Source organism: Coregonus lavaretus (assembly GCF_964263955.1).
Source record: "Coregonus lavaretus genome assembly, chromosome: 14".
NCBI lineage: Eukaryota > Metazoa > Chordata > Actinopteri > Salmoniformes > Salmonidae > Coregonus > Coregonus lavaretus.
In genome coordinates this window covers 46,267,286-46,287,359 of record NC_140001.1, presented here as the reverse complement: position 1 = coordinate 46,287,359, position 20,074 = coordinate 46,267,286, and the positions used below count along the sequence as shown (strand labels likewise).

The window sequence follows — 20,074 nt, the reverse complement described above, 5'->3', positions numbered from 1 at the left end:
CCACCGTGCTTCACCATAGGGATGGTGCCAGGTTTCCTCCAGACATGACGCTTGGCATTCAGTCCAAGGAGTTCAATCTCTCATCAGACCAGAGAATCTTGTTTCTCGTGGTCTGAGAGTCTTTAGGTGCCTTTTGGCAAACTCCAAGCAGGCTGTCATGTGCCTTTTACTGAGGAGTGGCTTCCGTCTGGCCACTCTATCATAAAGGCCTGATTGGTGGATTGCTGCAGAGATGGTTGTCCTTCTGGAAGGTTCACCCATCTCCACAGAGGAACTCTGGAGCTCTGTCAGAGTGACCATCGGGTTCTTGGTCACCTCCCTGACCAAGGCCCTTCTCCCCCGATTGCTCAGTTTGGCCGGGCGGCCAGCTCTAGGAAGAGTCTTGGTGGTTCCAAACTTCTTCCATTTAAGAATGATGGAAGCCAATGTGTTCTTGGGGACCTTCAATGCTGCAGACATATTTTGGTACCCTTCCCCAGATCTGTACCTTGACACAATGCTGTCTCGGAGCTCTATGGAAAATTCCTTCGACCTCATGGCTTGGTTTTTGCTCTGACATGCACTGTCAACTGTGGGACATTATATCGACAGGTGTGTGTGTGTGCCTTTCCAAATCATGTCCAATCAATTGAATTTACCACAGGTGGACTCCAATCAAGTTGTAGAAACATCTCAAGGATGATCAATGGAAACAGGATGCACCTGAGCTCAATTTCGAGTCTCATAGCAAAGGGTCTGAAGACTTACGGAAATATGGTATTTCTGTTCTTTATTTGTAATAAATGTGCAACATTTTCTAAAAACCTGTTCTCGCTTCGTCATTATGGGGTATGGTGTGTAGATTTTTATTTAATCAATTTTAGAATAAGGCTGTAACGTAACAGTGGAAAAAGTGAAGGGGTCTGAATACTTTCCAAATGCACTATATATATGGTCATTTTTAGATATACAGTGTAATGATGTAGGTGTTGACTCATAACCCGCAGTCCCGGGCGGGTGGGTTTAGGGTCATGAAATATGATCGGGTTAAATAAAGAGAAAACCATACATAAAAAAATCCATAAATGTATCGTTCTTGTGCAATTTATATCTATAGGCTACATTGAGGTTTTTCTTTCATTATTTTAAGGCTATCTGGCATTAGTGCGTAAGCCTAAGCTTTAGGGCCTTACTTTACGTGCGCCAAATAGCCTACACTCCAATCGTCAAACGCGTTTGAGAACTGGCAGAAAAAGTTCATGTTGATCCACTGAGGCAAAAAGGACAGTGTCTGCGTTTAATTCAATAAGAGAAAAGCTGCGAAATGGAGAGTTGAAAATAAAGAGAAGGGATGGCTAGAAAAGTAATGGTTGGGAAACATTGGGTTAAGTTGATGGCAGTGCCGTCTATGTTATGTGTGATTGTGAGGCGCTATACAAATTCGACAGTCACAAGACGGAGACTTCAAATAGGCCTATGGCATGTCAAGGGAACTGTAGCCTACTGTTCAGATGGGTTGAATGGAAACTGATATCCGGACACTGACTGTAGGTCTGTAACCTCTCACAGTCTTAATATTAACTCCTGCAGAATTAAGCATTTCTTGCAGTAGAATGATAGGCTACACAAAATGTAGGCTACATTTTGATTCTAGAACAGGAGTGGAGAAATAAGATTTTTTTTTCTCCAGCATCTTATGCGAATGCACAGTTAGGGACTGCTTTATCAGCATCATAAAAGCTGATAATATTTCAACCACATAAAATATGCATCCAAGACGAACCAATATTTTATCAAACATGTTTGGTCGTTTTCACAGCTTCTTATTTCCTTCCAACCGGTCAAACTGTAATTTGGACGGGGGTGAAATCCAAAGTTGTGCTATATATTCATTTGCTATGTCATATTACATTTGTAAAGATAAATATTGATACATTACTAGCTCAAACACTTTTGAATCTGCAAAATATTGTGATTTCAGATCAAAAGTGGGGGGGACAAAAAGCAAACATTGCCCCCTTACCTGATAGTGGGGTGGTAGATGCCAAGTTTCCCTTATGGCTTGGCTCAGGTGCCTGCATACACCATAGACATACATGTACATCATTTACACACACACACACACACACACACACACACACACACATACAGAGCGAGAGAAGTCAGCTCAGAGAGGCCCAGCTCATGAGCTCCATCAACAGCAGATTGTAATTTAGAATGGAAAATGAATGTTTATGCAACAAATGTTAGCGCATCGTACCGCACAGAATCGCATCGATTCGTACCTCTAATCAAACCGATTTGCACCGAATCGTTTCAAACTAAAACATATCTGAGCTCATGGATGTAGATACGTATCAAATCGTGTTTAAAGGGAAAGATGTAAATGGCTCATTTAGAATAGAATAAACATTTTAGCATAAGTATAATACAGGAAGGCACAATTTATAATACAATATTTGTACATGTATCAGGAAAGGGTGGATTGGGGGGCAAGTGTTTAAATTGTGCAGTATTAGCAATAGTAAATAAGTCTGGTAACAGCTATTGTGAAGTGTGTGTGTGTGTGTGTGTGTGTGTGTGTGTGTGTGTGTGCAAAAGTGCGGAGAGTCTGATGGCTTGTAAATAGAAACTGTCTCTAGCCTGTTGGTATCAGTCCTTATGTTCCGATACCGTTTGCCCGACGGTAAGGGAGTGAACAGTTCGTGGCAGGGTGTGTGGGGTCTTTGATGATGCTGTGAAACTTCCTCAGGCACCGTTTCAAGTGTCCTGGATGGGTGGGAACACGGCCCCAGTGATGTACTAGGGTTGGGCGGTATCCAGAATTTCATATCGTCATGCCATCCTTCTCTCATCCCGGGATTTATGGTATTACCGGTTTAGTACACAAGGGGGTGCCAAAAGACACAAAGCCCATTGGGCATCTATTACCAGAATGCTAATAACATTAGCACAAGTAATAGCGAATCTTCATGGAAGCTGCTAGCTAAATATGCTAACGAGCTCAAACATATATTTTTTTGCAAAGGCAGGCACTCCAGCTCATAATGTTATACATACAGTGCATTCGGAAAGTATTCAGACCCCTTCACTTTTTCCACATTTTGTTACATTACAGCCTTATTCAAAAAAAATTAAAAAACGTATCAATCTACACACAATACCCCATAATGGCAAAGCGAAAACAGGTTTTTAGAAAATGTTGCACATTTATAACAAATAAAGAACAGAAATACCTTATTTACATAAGTATTCAGACCCTTTGCTATGAGACTCGAAATTGACCTCGGGTGCATCCTGTTTCCATTCATCATCCTTGAGATGTTTCTACAACTTGATTGGAGTCCACCTGTGGCAAATTCAATTGATTGGACATGATTTGGAAAGGCACACACCTGTCTATATAAGGTCCCACATTTGACAGTGCATGTCAGAGCAAAAACCAAGCCATGAGGTCAAAGGGATTGTCCGTAGAGCTCCGAGACAGGATTGTGTCGAGGCACAGGTCTGTCGAAGGGTAACAAAAAATGTCTGAAGCATTGAAGGTCCTCAAGAACACAGTGGCTTCCATCATTCTAAAATGGAAGAAGTTTGGAACCACCAAGACTCTTCCTAGAGCTGGCCGCCCGGCCAAACTGAGCAATCGGGGAGAAGGGTCTTGGTCAGGAAGGTGACCAAGAACCCAATTGTCACTCTGACAGAGCTCCAGAGTTCCTTTGTGGAGATGGGAGAACCTTCCAGAAGTTGCTACAAATATTAAAATGTATAGAAAAATGTGTAATAAATAGTTTCACCGGTATTGATGGTATTGAAAAACCATCCCGTGGCTCTTTCCAAATACCTCGGTATACGTTATATACTGTATACCACCCAAGCCTAGTCTTCACCACCCGCTGGCGGTCGTGGGCGGAGCAATTCCGGTACCAGGCTGCGATGCAACTGGTCAGGATGCCGGGCGGAATGCCGAATTTCTTCAGCCGCCTTAGGAAGTAAAGGTGCTGTTGCGCCCTCTTGACAAGAGTGGTGGTGTTGTTGGGCCATGTCAAGTCCTCGGTGATGTGGACGCTAACTGTTGACTCTGCTGCAGTCCCGTTGATGTGGATTGGGGCATGTTTCTCAACTCCTTTGTTTTGCTGACGTTGAGTGAGAGGTTGTTGTCCTGGCATCACAATGCCAGTTCACTTACCTCCTCCCTATAGGCTGACTCATCGTTGCTGGTTATCAGGGCTACAACCGTGGTGTCGTCAGCAAACTTGATGGAGTTGGTGTTGTGCAAAGCCACACAGTCGTGGGTGAACAGGGAGTACAGCAGCGGGCTGAGGACACACCCTTGGGTGGCCCACGTGTTAAGAGTCCGTGTGGAGGAGTTTCTGTTGCCATTCCTCACAACCTGTGGTCTGCCCATCAGGAAGTCCAGGATCCAGTTGCAGAGGGTAGTGTCCTGACCCAGGGCTCTGAGCTTAGAGAGAACAATAGTGTTGAATGCTGAACTGTAGTCAATGAACAGCATTATCACATAGGTGTTCCTCTTGTCCAGATGTGTTAGGGCCGTATGAATAATGGTGGTAATGGCATCTCCGTGGATCTGTTGGAGCGATAGGCATATTGGAGTGGGTCCAGTGTGCCTGGCATGCTGGCCTTGATGTGGGTCATGACCAGCCTCTCGAAGCACTTCATGATGACCAGGGTGAGTGCAATGGGGCGATAGTCATTTGCGCATGTCACCTTGTTGTTCTTGGGCACTGGGATGATGGTGGTCTCCTTGAAGCAAGTGGGGGGACTACAGCCTGGGACAAGGACAGGTTGAAGATGTCCGAGAAGACGCCCACCAGCTGGTCAGCGCACACTCTGAGGACGCGGCCAGGGATTTGAGTATTCACTCTTGAGTTTTTTCACGTCCGACTCGGAGAGTGAAAGCATTGCTCAGTATTGTCTGCCTCAAAGCGAGCATAGATTGTGTTAATCTTGTCTAAGAGGGAGGCTTCGGTGGGCACCACACAGCTGGATTTGCCTTTGTGGTCCGTGATAGCCAGTAGTCCTTGCCACATGCGTTGCGACCCCAAGTTGTTGGGGTTCTCTCTACTGACATTGAATGCTGCAGTATGGGCTCTCAGCATGGTACGGATTTCTATATTCATCCAGGGTTGTTGGTTGGGGTATGTCCGGATTGTTATTGTAAGTACATTTCATAATGAAACCTGTGACTGACGATGTATATTCCTCAATATGGATGGGTGAGTCCTGGGTGGATAAATCTTTGAACATATTCCAATTAGTATTCTTAAACAGTCCTACAGCATTGAGTCTGCCTCTGTCCAGCACTTCACTATTCTCTGTGTTGGTGGCTCCCTCTTGAGTTGCTGCTTGTAAGCGGGGAGTAGGAACAGAGACGTGATCTGATTGGCCGAAGTGGGGGCGGGGGACGGCTTTGTATGCGTCATGGATGTTTGTGTACACATGGTCCAGCACGTTGTTTCCTCTCGTGGGTCCGGATACGTGTTGGTGATACTTTGGAAGAATTTGTTTTAAACTTGCTTTGTTAAAATCTCCCGCGACAATAGACTTCTTCTGGGTGAGAGGATTCTTGTTGGCTAATGTTCTTGTACAGTTCGCTGAGTGCCGCCTTGATGTTTGCTTGTGGCGGTATGTACACAGCTGTGGTAATAACGCACGCCAATTCCCTCTGCATATAGTGGGGTCCGAATTTTAGCATCAAAAACCCCAGGTAGGGTGAACAGGAGCTTGAGATGTTTTTAACTTTGGTACACCAGGAAGTGTTGACGAGGAAGCATACGCCTCCCCCTACTCTTACCAGAAGCCGCCGTTCGATCCATACGGAAAATGGAAAAGTCGTCTGGTTGAATAGCAGAGTCAAGTGAATTGTCCATACGCCTTGTCGCTGTAAAAACCAAGACACAACATTCCCTGATGTCCCTCTGCGATTGAAGCCTTGCTCTGAGTTCACAATGTTCATTTTCCAGCGATTGGACATTAGCCATCAGGATGCTAGAAAGAGGAGGCCATGTAGCCTGTCTTTTCAGCCTAGCTTGGGGTCCCCCTTTCATTACTGTTCTTCGTCGCCGGCGTTGCCTTCTGTCGTCTCGGCCAGGAGCAACAGGTAAGTCCGCTGTGCGGAAACAAAGGAGCGAATGTAGTATCCCAGATCTGGGAGGCTGAGAGATAACTGTGTAGCTTCCGATTCATGATCCAGAAGTGTTTGTCGGTTGTAAGAAATGATTGCACAAACATTCTGAGCAAACAAAGTCATAATGAACGCAAAAATACCAATAAAAAAGCAAGTCGAGCAGGACGCGGCAAGACGTGCGCCCTCCTCAGTGCCCCAAAGGGCAAAGGTCATGAATGAATGACGGCATTATCTGTAGTGACTTTGCAAATGACCTAACAAGGGTATTTGTATTGTCTCCTTCTGCTGTCCTCCAGGTTCTTCATGAAACGTTTCCCCAGCACACATTTCTTATGAATGGTCTGATTCAAGGTGTTAAGGTAAGAGGCATTTCCATTTGGGTTGCTTTTAAGATTCAATGTTTCATTTTCTTCAAATGAGGAACTTTTATCTCAAAGTTGCGATGAGAGGATATTTGGTCACTATGCTCACCTTCTCATTTCAGACAGCCTTGTTCTTTTAGTTAATGTTTCTGGATAATTGTTTAGTTGATCTAGCTTTTGGGTGTAGGTGAGAGGTGCAGGGGAAACTCATACGTTTGTCAAGTTTCTACTAGGCATTGTCTTTTCACCTATCTGGTTTGTTCAGATCAGCATTAGTCAATGGTGACGAGCAGCGTATTACTGCATTGTAATATAACATCTTGTCATGTGTGACATACAGATGGTTGTCAGTCAGAATCACAGAGGATTGAGCTTGCCTGATAACCCAGGTCTGCCCAAGGCTTGGTCATGACCGTCTTTGTGCTACATTCACTACCCACAGCAAGACTCCCTAATGTTACTATACTTCAGCTAGCTATGTCAAGGTCTTAGTGTGTTTAGGTGAGCAATTTTAACATTGATAATGTATCTCTTTCACACCTACTTTGAGTTGTGTGAAACGCCTGCCCATAGAGGTCTTGTGCTTATTGATGCATTTTTGGCGTAGCATTGTGATTACATTTTGCCTGTGTTGTGTGTAGGGGTTGCTGTCATTCCTGAGTGCCCCTCTGATAGGTGCCTTATCAGATGTTTGGGGCAGGAAGTCCTTCCTGCTGGTTACAGTGTTCTTCACCTGTGCCCCAATCCCCCTAATGAGGATAAGCCCATGGTAAGAGGCACTGGTAGACATAGCACCCTTTGTGCTCAGTCACATGCTTCTCATGTGAGTGATCTCTACAGCGCACTCTGTGGCTTCTGACTGCGAACCTGCTGGGAACATGGGTTGTATGTGGGCAATGGGAAAATCTCAATTGCATACTCCTCGCGTCCTCTCTCTTTGCCTCCTCCTCAAAACCTATTGGATGAGAAAGCCATAGGTCCCTCCCCTCTGATCTTCTCCTCCAATGGGTTTTGAGAAGGAGGCAAGGAGAGAGGACGTGAGGAGTAGGCAATTGAGATTCTCTCTGTGTTTTCTGCTGATGCTTACCTCCTCTCACTGAGAGAAATGTATGTCTGCTGCTGAATTAAAACACAACTTTGTTTTCAAGATACATTTCTCAGTGTTGAATATTTGTGACATTTCCCCTGTTTTGAGTAAGAATTTTACTTTTGAATGTTTCTCTGCAGGTGGTATTTTGCCATGATATCAGTCTCGGGCATCTTCGCTGTGACTTTCTCTGTAATCTTTGCGTATGTAGCAGACATCACTGAAGAACATGAAAGAAGCACAGCATATGGACTGGTAATGGCTCTTGTCTGTCTTAACGTCTTATCCCCCACCACCCTTATGACTTAGATGTTAAAGATGATCAAATCAATTAAAACACAAATGTTGAGGATGTTCCACCTTCTCCTTCTGCTTCAGGTGTCCGCAACGTTTGCCGCCAGTTTGGTCACTAGTCCAGCCATTGGCGCCTACCTTTCTGCAAATTACGGCGACAGTTTGGTGGTGCTAGTGGCCACTATCATCGCCGTGGTGGATATCGCCTTTGTCCTGTTGGTCGTGCCAGAATCTCTCCCAGACAAAATGAGACTGACGTCCTGGGGGTCGCCTATCTCTTGGGAGCAAGCCGACCCCTTTGCTGTGAGTGACATTGACATAACCTTACCCAAATTAAATAAGCTGTTAGGCTAAAGCCTGATTTATACCTTAGTACATATGCAACGCAAGAAAGCAATTAGCTCCGCAAAATGGCGATCTTGCAGAGTAAAAAATTGCAGGGCTGCATATGTCTGCATATTATGGCTACGCAGGATCGTGATTTTGCATTCTTGCGTACGGTGGTAGGGTACAAATTAGCCTTAAGTCTTACAGCTGTTCAATATGTTTAGAATTTCACTGTGATACTCAATGTTGACCACTTGGTTTCTCTTCCTGACATGTCATTCGTCCACAGTCTCTTAGGCGAGTGGGAAAGGACCCGACAGTGCTGCTCATATGTGTCACAGTGTTCCTGTCCTACTTGCCAGAGGCAGGCCAGTACTCCAGCTTCTTCCTCTACCTGCGACAGGTGAGACTGGTTATAAGTCAGTTATAACAGGTTATAAGTATGCCTTTGTTTCTTTCTGATCATGGGAAGTCTTAAGTCATTCTAGCATTGTTATCAATCTTTATGTAATGTTATCTGACCAGTGTTGGCAACAGTTTTGCAGTGAGATTCGCTATTGGCTCCTTGATTTGTCACTAGAAGTCGCTAGATGATGTTTTGCCGTCACAGCACCAATTTGGCTTGCTGCGGTCCCTGATGTAGTGTTTTCGCCCCCTCTGTCGCCGCACATCCCCTCCCCTTGTGCTTCTCAGCCTATGTGTGCGCCGTTGCTGTGACTTCTGTTGCACAGACAGCTTCTCCCAGTCTCATTTGCGGCATAATTTAGTGGGAAAAGTTGCTGTCAAAACCATAGAAGGCCTCTGTGTCAAAACTTCCCAAAGGCAGCCTGAAAAGTAGCTGAATTTGTCGCTAGAATCAATAAAAGTCGCTGGAGGGGTCTGAAAACTCGCTTAGTATAACGACAGTCACAAAATTGGCAACACTGCATCTGCCTTGTCTAAATTAATTTGATATTTTGAGGGTGACGTGTATACTACACTTTTATCTACACTGTGTAATATGAGATGCACTGTGCTTTGTGTTCCTTTTCAGGTTATTGAATTTTCACCTGCAGCAATTGCTGCTTTTATAGCAATGGTCGGGATCCTCTCTATTATCGCTCAGGTATTGTGTTGCCGTATTAGTATTTATTCTATTCATCAACTGTGAAAAGTGTCACTATTTACAATGTTCCACGTCACTATTTACCTCCGCAAACTATTAAAAGAAGATCATGAAGAATATAATATTTTGGATTTACTGTAATAATTGTTCTCTTCCCTTTTCTTTTAACAGACATTGCTCTTAACCTATTTTATGAGAACTATCGGGAATAAAAACACAGTGTTACTTGGACTGGGGTTTCAGTTGTTCCAGCTAGCCTGGTATGGCTTTGGATCAGAACCATGGTAAGTTTGAGTTTGATCCACAGCCAAAATGATATCTCATACGTGCTAGAATTCATAGAGTTGGTCTTTTAGTCTTTAGTGTTGTCCAGCTGTCCAAGTGTTGGCACCGCGTGGGTGTTGAGGGGATTTGTCCATTGTCCGTGTGAAATAGCTCTAACCCCACTGTGGGACCTCCTGTCTTTCAGGATGATGTGGGCCGCGGGTACAGTCGCAGCCATGTCCAGTATCACCTTCCCTGCAGTCAGTGCTTTGGTGTCCCGGATAGCAGCCCCTGATCAGCAAGGTAAGACAACACCGGTCTCCTCTCTGTGGCTCTCCCTTCTCCCCTCCACACGTCGCCCTTACACGCAGCTGCAGAGGTCACTGCCACTGACCAACTAAAGAGCAACAGCTGACATGTGACAACTGATTCATGCTTTGGGCCATGTAATCTCTATCTTGCTCTTCCTTTCACCATAATAGGCAGGAATCATTATGCTTTTTATACCCTTTCTACCTGAGGTGTCTGAAAGGAGGTGAATTGTGAGTTTTTCTGTGCCGTCAGAGTAAAATCTGTCTTTGGTACGTTTACAGGTTGTGTCCAGGGAATGATTACGGGTATCAGAGGCCTATGCAATGGGCTGGGTCCAGCTCTGTACGGCTTCATATTCTTCCTGTTCAACGTGGAGCTGAACGAGCTTGACCCTGTGACAGGAAGAAACAAAAGCACACCTCAGGTGCCCAGCGAGGTACAGAGCCCAGAATACGCTTACATCTTTAATGTCATGGCTGTGTAACTCTGATGAGATCATATGAGTGCACCTGTGTTCGTGTGGTGGTGAATGGGATAGTCAGTTTGCTGTAGGCCCAAAGAGCACACAAAAAACCTTCTGTTGGCTAAGTTTTTTATTTTCCATGTAGTCTTTTTCCCCATTTGTATAGAGTTGGATTAGTAAAACAAAAAAAGTTCTCTGTAAGAGAAGCTTCTTCTACTTTTTGATGATGGTTAAAATAATAATGATCAAAGTAACACCTATCATCAATACATACAGTGCATTCCGAAAATATTCAGACCCCTTCCCTTTTTCCACATTTTGTTACGTAAAAGCCTTATTCTAAAATGGATAAAATAAAAATCTACATACAATACCCCATAATGACAAAGCGAAAACAGGTTTTTAGAAAATGTTGCAAATGTATTACAAGTATTCAGACCCTTTGCTATGAGACTCGAAATTGAGCTGAGGTGCATCCTGTTTCTATTGATCATCCTTGAGATGATTCTACAACTTGATTGGAGTCCACCTGTGGCAAATTCAATTGATTGGACATGATTTAGAAAGGCACACACTTGTCTATATAAGGTCCCACAGTTGACAGTGCGTGTCAGAGCAAAAACCAAGCCATGAGGTCGAAGGAATTGTCCATAGAGCTCCGAGACAGGACTGTGTCGAGGCACAGAACTGGGGAAGGGTACCAAAAAATGTCTGCAGCTTTGAAGGTCCCCAAGAACACAGTGGCCTCCATCATTCTTAAATGGAAGAAGTTTGAAACCACCAAGACTCTTCCTAGAGCTGGCCGCCCAGCCAAACTGAGCAATCGTGGGAGAAGGGCCTTGGTCAGGGAGGTGACCAAGAATCCGATGGTCACTCTGACAGAGCTCCAGAGTTTCTCTGTGGAGATGGAAGAACCTTCCAGAAGGACAACCATCTCTGCAGCACTCCACCAATCAGACCTTTATGGTAGAGTGGCCAGACGGAAGCCACTCCTCAGTAAAAGGCACAGCCCGCTTGGAGTTTGCCAAAAGGCTCTTAAAGGACTCTCAGATCATGAGAAACAAGATCCTCTGGTATGATGAAACCAAGATGGAACTCTTTGGCCTGAATGCCAAGCGTCACGTCTGGAGGAAACCTGGCACCATCCCTACGGTGAAGTATGGTGGTAGCAGCATCATGCTGTGGGGATGTTTTTCAGCGGCAGGGACTGGGAGACTAGTCAGGATCAAGGGAAAGATGAATGGAGCAAAGTACAGAGAGATCCTTGATGAGGACCTGCTCCAGAGAGCTAAGGACCTCAGACTGGGGCGAAGGTTAACCATCCAACAGGACAACGATCCTAAGCACACAGCCAAGACAACGCAGGAGTGGCTTCAGGACAATTCTCTGAATGTCCTTGAGTTGCCCGGACTTGAACCCGATCGAACATCTCTGGAGAGACCTGAAAATAGCTGTGCAGCGACGCTCCCCATCCAACCTGACAGAGCTTGAGAGGATCTGCAGAGAAGAATGGGAGGAACTCCCCAAATACAGATGTGCCAAGCTTGTAGTATCATACCCAAGAAGACTCGAGGCTGTAATCACTGCCAAAGGTGCTTCAACAAAGTACTGAGTAAAGGGTCTGAATACATTTTACATTTATTACATTTAAGTCATTTAGCAGACGCTCTTATCCAGAGCGACTTACAAATTATGTAAAACGGATACATTTTTTATATTTGATACATTTGCGCACAGAAAATAACCTGCTTTTGCTTTGCCATTATGGGCTATTGTATGTAGATTGATGAGGGGAAAAACAATTTAATTCATTTTAGAATACGGCTATAATGTAACAAAGGCTATAATGTAACAAAATGTGGAAAAAGTCAAGTGGTCTGAATACAAGCTGTGCACCCAATGACTACTGTATTCATTTAGGGAACATTTCTTGTGAACTTTCTTTCAGAAACCGACCATCCCCGGGCCGCCCTTCCTGTTCGGAGCCTGTTTAGTGTTGCTGGCTCTCCTTGTGGCCATCTTCATCCCTGAGCACCACAGTATAGCGGTGAAGACCTGCACGGGCACGCGCAAAACCAGCACCAGCAACAACCTGAGTTTAAACCCCCTGCCTGCCAGCGACGAGGATATCGAGCCCCTCCTGCAGGACAGTAGCATGTGACTGTCTGAGAGGGACTCCAACATGAGCGCCCCCTAATGGCTCCCTCAGCACACTCAGCCGTAGTGGAGAGACCAACGTCAACCAGCAGCAGCCGGCATGGAGCCATTCAGGGTATATCCTTCAACCACATTGAACACACACTTCTGTTTCTATGATTAGGGAACGGTCTTTTGTCCAGCGAGATGGTTTTATCATTTACTGTGATTTTACAATGCGACAAGGACAGAATGACTTCTTAATGCACCGGGTTGAGTGACAAGGTGTGTTTTGGTGTCAAACATTGGCCTAGACAGTGTTTGTGGAGTTGAAGAGATAGCAAGCTCTGCTAGTTTCTCATATGCTTAAAGTAAATCTTCCCCCTCCTATTAATGGGTTAAAAGGCCAATTGATGCTCACTCCAGCTTTATGTTAATAATATGTTGACCTGTATCTCAAAGTTACTGTGCAATCTAGATTGTAAACGGATTGGTGTATAGTTAGGTAAATACACCAAATTACCAAAAGTATGTGGACACCTGCTCTTAGAACATCTCATTCCAAAATCATTGGCATTAATATGGAGTTGGTCCCCCCTTTGTTGCAATAACAGCCTCCACTCTTCTGGGAAGACTTTCCATTAGATGTTGGAACATTGCTGCGGGGATTTGCTTCCATTCAGCCACAAGAGCATAAGTGAGGTCGGGCACTGATTCATCCCAAAGGTGTTCCAATTCATCCCAAAGGTGTTCAATGGAGTTGAGGTCAGGGCTCTGTGCAGGCCAGTCAAGTTCTTCCACACCGATCTCGACAAACCATTTCTGTATGGACCTCGCTTTGTGCACGGTGGCATTGTCATGCTGAAACAGGAAAGGGCCTTCCCCAAACTGTTGCCACAAAGTTGGAAGCACAGAATTGTCTAGAATGTCATTGTATGCAGTAGCGTTAAGATTTCCCTTCACTGAAACTAAGGGGCCTGGCCCGAACCATGAAAAACAGCACCAGACCATTATTCCTCCTCCGCCAAACTTGACAGTTGGCACTATGAATTCGTCCGTCTGACTGCAATATGGTGAAGCGTGATTCACCGCTCCAGAGAACGCAGGCGTTGAGCATTACACCACTCCAGCCAACGCTTGGCAATGCGCATGGTGATCTTTAGGCTTGTGTGCGGCTGCTCGGCCATGGAAACCCATTTCATGTAAATCTCGACGAACAGTTATTGTGCTTCTAGAAGCAGTTTGGAACTCGGTAGTGAGTGTTGCAACTGAGGACAGACGATTTTTACGCGCTTCAGCAGTCGGCGGTCCCGTTCTGTGAGCTTGTGTGGCCTACCACTTCGCGGCTGAGCCGTTGTTGCTCCTAGACGTTTCCAATTCACAATAACAGCACTTACAGTTGAACGGGGCAGCTCTAGCAGGGCAAACATTTTATTTACTGACTTGTTGGAAAGGTGGTACCTAAGTCACTGAGCTCTTTAGTAAGGCCATTCTACAGCCAATGTTTGTCTATGGAGATTGCATGGCGGTGTGCTTGATTTTATACACCTATCAGCAACGGGTATGGCTGAAATAGACGAATCCACTAATTTTAAGGGGTGTCCACATACTCTAGTATATACAGTGTATGTACCTTAATGGTGACACAATTTATTATTAGAAAAATGCTGTGCCATATATTATTTTTCTTTTGCCTTTTTGCCACGTCATGTATTGTCGAATCAGCCGAGTGAGACTTGACTTGGACTTGAATGTTACAGAATGCTGAAATAGTTGCTGAAAGAGTTGAACCATGACATTCCAAATATGCCTATCCACCCTACAAATCCCAATCTGAGTATATTGTCAGCTACCTCAAATGTTTACCTCTTCATAAAATGTCAATTTAAGAGAAATCTAGGCCCTCTGATTTGGTATAGCTGCTCATAACCTTTAAAAACAAAATCATCACTTTTACAGCAACTGTTACCTTTCACATCTGAGTGTTAGTTCTTGTGTTGTATAAAGGTCTGGTGGGATTGTGGCTATCAGTGAAGTATTAATGGATTAACTTAACACCCACAGTACAGTTGTACTTTAACATTTTAATTGCCAATCCTGAATTGAAATTAAAACCGTGATAATGGCATATTGTGGTACTTTAAAAATGTATTTTCAGAGTACAGTTGTGTGGCCTCATAACTATTGCAACTAGTTGGGAAGTGCTTTTTTGTGGTATGATACAGGTAACTGTCAAAATAAAGGAAACACTTGAGTAAATGAGGGTTCTGGCGGCTCTGTTATGGTGCATTTTACTGGCATGGTTTAGTTCCACTCAACCCCTTAGAGGACAAGGTAAACACCAATAAATACACAGACATTCTGAGTGATCACCTTCAACCTATGGTGAATCCTTTCTATCTTGATGGAAGTGGTCTCTTCCAGGATGACAATGCCCCCATCCACAGGGCACGAGTGGTCACTGAATGGTTTGCTGAGCATGAAAACGATTTAAACCATATGCCATGGCTGTCTGTCAACAGATCTCAACCCAATTGAACACTTATGGGAGATTCTGGAGCGTCGCCTGAGACCGTGTTTTCCATCACCAACGAAACACCAAATGATGGAATTTCTCATGGAAGAATGGTGTCGCTCCCTCCAATATAGTTCCAGACACTTGTAGAATGTATTTTATGCCAAGGAGCACTGAAGCTGTTCTGGCGGCTCGTGGTGAGCCAATGCCCTGTTAAGACACTTTGGTGTTTCCTTAATTTTAGCAGTTACCTGTATCTATTATGATCCCAGACTGAATTGATACCAAGATGTGGCTCTGTCAGATCTTAAGATTGTTATTGGTTAGATTTTTTAAAAATGTTGCTTTCTCAAAGATAATTGGTGTAAAAACACAATACAACCTATATTTTTGCATACAATCATAACTAACCTGTAACAGTAGAATTTAGTGTTACATTTTCCCTGTATTGTATGGTATTGTGTACTGTATTCATTTTGCCAGCAGGTTTGAATCTAACTTATGACATACAGTGAGGGGGAAAAAAGTATTTGATCCCCTGCTGATTTTGTACGTTTGCCAACTGACAGACATGATCAGTCTAATTTTAATGGCAGGTTTATTTGAACTGATCATTTCTTTGTCAGTGGGCAAACGTACAAAATCAGCAGGGGATCAAATACTTTTTTCCCTCACTGTATCTCTACAAACCAGTTGATGAAACAGTATGAATCTGTTCAATAACTTATGTAAGACCCAAGTCTTTTGGACTTTCATAATGCAGCACTTTGTATATTTTAAGAACAAGGTTAATATATTTAGCCATTGTTATTGCTAAACAAAACGATTCCCTTATGCAGTTAAAATATACTTCTTTCTAAATGAACGATTGTCATTTACTCAACATGCAGTGTAAGTTATGCATTCATTTTCTGAGTACTGCATCTTAATTTCAATGAAAACGTGTGCCTAAAATATATATATATATATACATGTTAATATACTGAACAAAAATATAAGCACAACATGCAACAATTTCAAAGATTTTACTGAGTTACAGTTCATATAAGGAAATCAGTCAATTGAAATAAATAAATTTGGCCCTAATCTATGGATTTTACCTGACGGGGTACAGCCATGGGTGGGCCTTGGAGGGGATAGGCCCACCCATTTGACAGCCAGGCCAACCCAATGGGAGCAAGGCCCAGGCAATCAGAATGGGTTTTTCCCCACAAAAGGGTTTTATTACAGACAGAAATACTTCTCAGCACCACTCAGCAGCATGCTCACTAACAAGGATGTAAAACAAATTTGTGCACAATTTGAGAGAAGTGCGCTTTTTGTGCGTATGGAACATTTCTGGGATGTTTTATTTCAGCTCATGAAACATGGGACCAAGACTTTACATGTTGCGTTTATATTTTTGCTCGGTGTATTTTGAGCAGTTGTTACTGGTCTTTTTTAAAATAATGTTGAATGATTTCTTCATGGGTTGTGCATTTGTAATAGCTTTGTTTTATCTTAAATCATAATTCTGAATAATATCTACAATAATAATAATAAAGAAATGTATAGCAATTGTTGGATGTCTGCATTACATAATCTACACTAGTATGCATGGATTTTATAATCCACTAATTATGACCATTATGTGGGTATTATGTGAAAAGTATTCCTCATATTTGCTCTTGATATCAGAGTGCAGACAAATGATGAAACTTTTTAAAAGTGTTTAATCATACAGCATTGTCTATAACAAATCATACAAACTGCTCTCTTGCAAAACACTCAGCATCCCAGACACTCATTCAGTAAACTTATTGACAAATCATTATTTATTTGAGAAAAAAGTTAGAAACAAATAACCCTACCTACATTCAGGCCTTTCACTATTGCACTGCCACAAGTGTTTGGTCACATCAGAACAAATGTACTATATTACAACCTCTTTATGGTCTCCCATAACATGTGAGAGACCTTTTCGTAAATATTGAAGCTAGTGCTAGCCCAATCTGCACTAATCATACACTTACCAAATGTATATTAATATGGTAATGTAATTTACGATCTCTTTACAAGCCTTATTGATCATGGATTAAAAAGTGGGGGACCATGCAAAATGCAAACAAAAAATGCAAGGTCCCCAAAAGGCATTTGATGCATCAAGTAAAAACACAATTTACAACAATACAGCATACTATATTGCAAAATAAAAAAATTATATTGCACTCCAACATAGACTAGTAATCATGGCACAACATTAACCCATCCATAATCTTTATACTTGAACTGTTCAAGTAGCATATTACCAGGTGCAATTACTGGGAGAGTTCCAGGCCGACTTCATTGCAGACATTGCATTGCATCAACCAATGGTTGTGTGCTATGTCATCGACTGCGTCGGCATCAGATTGCTATATCATATGATGGAGTTAGCTTATATGTTAAAACTGTGGTGTAGACAAATTTGTTGGTGGGTGGGCCTGCAGAAATTTGGGTGGGCCAATTCTATAATATTTAGTAATAATTTTTTGGGGTGGGATTTTACACATTTTGCCATAGGGCAAAGAGAAGAATTTTGGGGGGTATGGGATGGACCGCGGTAATTATTTGCTAGGATAATAATTGCTTGTCAATAAATTAAATGTAATACAATGGCAATCTGGGTTGTATGTTGAGATCCTGCGCATGAACTGCCAACATTGTTACGCATATTAATTGATAATGATGGAAAATAAGATATGCAGGATATTTGAATAAATATATATATTTTTATAGTTATATATACAGTGGGGGAAAAAAGTATTTAGTCAGCCACCAATTGTGCAAGTTCTCCCACTTAAAAAGATGAGAGGCCTGTAATTTTCATCATAGGTACACGTCAACTATGACAGACAAAATGAGAAAAACAATTCCAGAAAATCACATTGTAGGATTTTTAATGAATTTATTTGCAAATTATGGTGGAAAATAAGTATTTGGTCACCTACAAACAAGCAAGATTTCTGGCTCTCACAGACCTGTAACTTCTTCTTTAAGAAGCTTGTCTGTCCTCCACTCGTTACCTGTATTAATGGCACCTGTTTGAACTTGTTATCAGTATAAAAGACACCTGTCCACAACCTCAAACAGTCACACTCCAAACTCCACTATGGCCAAGACCAAAGAGCTGTCAAAGGACACCAGAAACAAAATTGTAGACCTGCACCAGGCTGGGAAGACTGAATCTGCAATAGGTAAGCAGCTTGGTTTGAAGAAATCAACTGTGGGAGCAATTATTAGGAAATGGAAGACATACAAGACCACTGATAATCTCCCTCGATCTGGGGCTCCACGCAAGATCTCACCCCGTGGGGTCAAAATGATCACAAGAACGGTGAGCAAAAATCCCAGAACCACACGGGGGGACCTAGTGAATGACCTGCAGAGAGCTGGGACCAAAGTAACAAAGCCTACCATCAGTAACACACTACGCAGCCAGGGACTCAAATCCTGCAGTACGAGACGTGTCCCCCTGCTTAAGCCAGTGCATGTCCAGGCCCGTCTGAAGTTTGCTAGAGTGCATTTGGATGATCCAGAAGAGGATTGGGAGAATGTCATATGGTCAGATGAAACCAAAATAGAACTTTTTGGTAAAAACTCAACTCGTCGTGTTTGGAGGACAAAGAATGCTGAGTTGCATCCAAAGAACACCATACCTACTGTGAAGCATGAGGGTGGAAACATCATGCTTTGGGGCTGTTTTTCTGCAAAGGGACCAGGACGACTGATCCGTGTAAAGGAAAGAATGAATGGGGCCATGTATCGTGAGATTTTGAGTGAAAACCTCCTTCCATCAGCAAGGGCATTGAAGATGAAACGTGGCTGGGTCTTTCAGCATGACAATGATCCCAAACACACCGCCCGGGCAACGAAGGAGTGGCTTTGTAAGAAGCATTTCAAGGTCCTGGAGTGGCCTAGCCAGTCTCCAGATCTCAACCCCATGGAAAATCTTTGGAGGGAGTTGAAAGTCTGTGTTGCCCAGCGACAGCCCCAAAACATCACTGCTCTAGAGGAGATCTGCATGGAGGAATGGGCCAAAATACCAGCAACAGTGTGTGAAAACCTTGTGAAGACTTACAGAAAACGTTTGACCTGTGTCATTGCCAACAAAGGGTATATAACAAAGTATTGAGAAACTTTTGTTATTGACCAAATACTTATTTTCCACCATAATTTGCAAATAAATTCATAAAGAATCCTACAATGTGATTTTCTGGATTTTTTTTCCTCATTTTGTCTGTCATGTTTGACGTGTACCTATGATGAAAATTACAGGCCTCTCTCATCTTTTTAAGTGGGAGAACTTGCACAATTGGTGGCTGACTAAATACTTTTTTTCCCCACTGTAGATGGGAGGTGTTGGATGGGACTAATAACAACTAACAACAAATAATAACAAGATAACTAATAATGTTTGTGTGTATGTATGTGTGTATGTATGTGTGTGTGTGTGTGTATATATATATATATATATATATATATATATATATATATATATATATATATATATAACATGGGGGATTGGAAGTGATGCAGACAACTACATTGATGGAAGTTACAATCTATCTGCAATATTAAGCTGATCTCCTGAAGCTAATTTCCTGCAATTCTACACATTTTGCCATGGGGCAAAGATAAACATTTGGAATTTTATAGCTAATAAAAGCTAAAATATAGGTGGTTGACTGTGACAAAGGCACTGGATTATGAGCTGTCTTGTTTGCTAAATGAACAAATGAAATAGACAGTGGCATAGAAGCACAATGATATACGCTTAATTGCAGTCATATTCGTGCCTTATTGGGGGTGTGGCTTCAGTTTGTTATTTTTGGCAACCCATCCCATGAGAGTGAATGTCATTCCAGTTCATCTCTTCTGTTATATTTACTCAAATCTGACTAACCCAATGCACTGCTTGCTATGAATTCTATCTGATGGTGTTTGCATGTTTAGGTAAATAATATCCCGCTTGGAACACTGACAAGTAAAGATCATTACATGCCTATGCCCCTTTGTTAAACATCTATCCAGATGTTATGAGTTTTTGCATGCATCTGCAGTGTA

At 42.8% G+C, this 20,074-nt stretch overlaps 1 protein-coding gene across 1 annotated transcript in view; it reads left to right on the top strand.

Moving 5' to 3' along the window:
- Positions 1 to 14,730, top strand: part of mfsd14bb (major facilitator superfamily domain containing 14Bb) — a 29,695-nt gene extending 14,965 nt beyond the window's left edge. The window contains exons 3-12 of the mRNA XM_084177457.1: positions 6,421 to 6,483; positions 7,128 to 7,255; positions 7,714 to 7,828; positions 7,952 to 8,170; positions 8,484 to 8,597; positions 9,228 to 9,299; positions 9,471 to 9,583; positions 9,769 to 9,866; positions 10,157 to 10,311; positions 12,287 to 14,730. Coding sequence (XP_084033583.1) covers positions 6,421 to 6,483; positions 7,128 to 7,255; positions 7,714 to 7,828; positions 7,952 to 8,170; positions 8,484 to 8,597; positions 9,228 to 9,299; positions 9,471 to 9,583; positions 9,769 to 9,866; positions 10,157 to 10,311; positions 12,287 to 12,499 — 1,290 coding nt within the window. The 3' untranslated portion in view covers positions 12,500 to 14,730. The remainder of the gene's footprint in view (positions 1 to 6,420; positions 6,484 to 7,127; positions 7,256 to 7,713; positions 7,829 to 7,951; positions 8,171 to 8,483; positions 8,598 to 9,227; positions 9,300 to 9,470; positions 9,584 to 9,768; positions 9,867 to 10,156; positions 10,312 to 12,286) is intronic.
- The last annotated feature ends 5,344 nt before the right edge of the window (positions 14,731 to 20,074 follow it).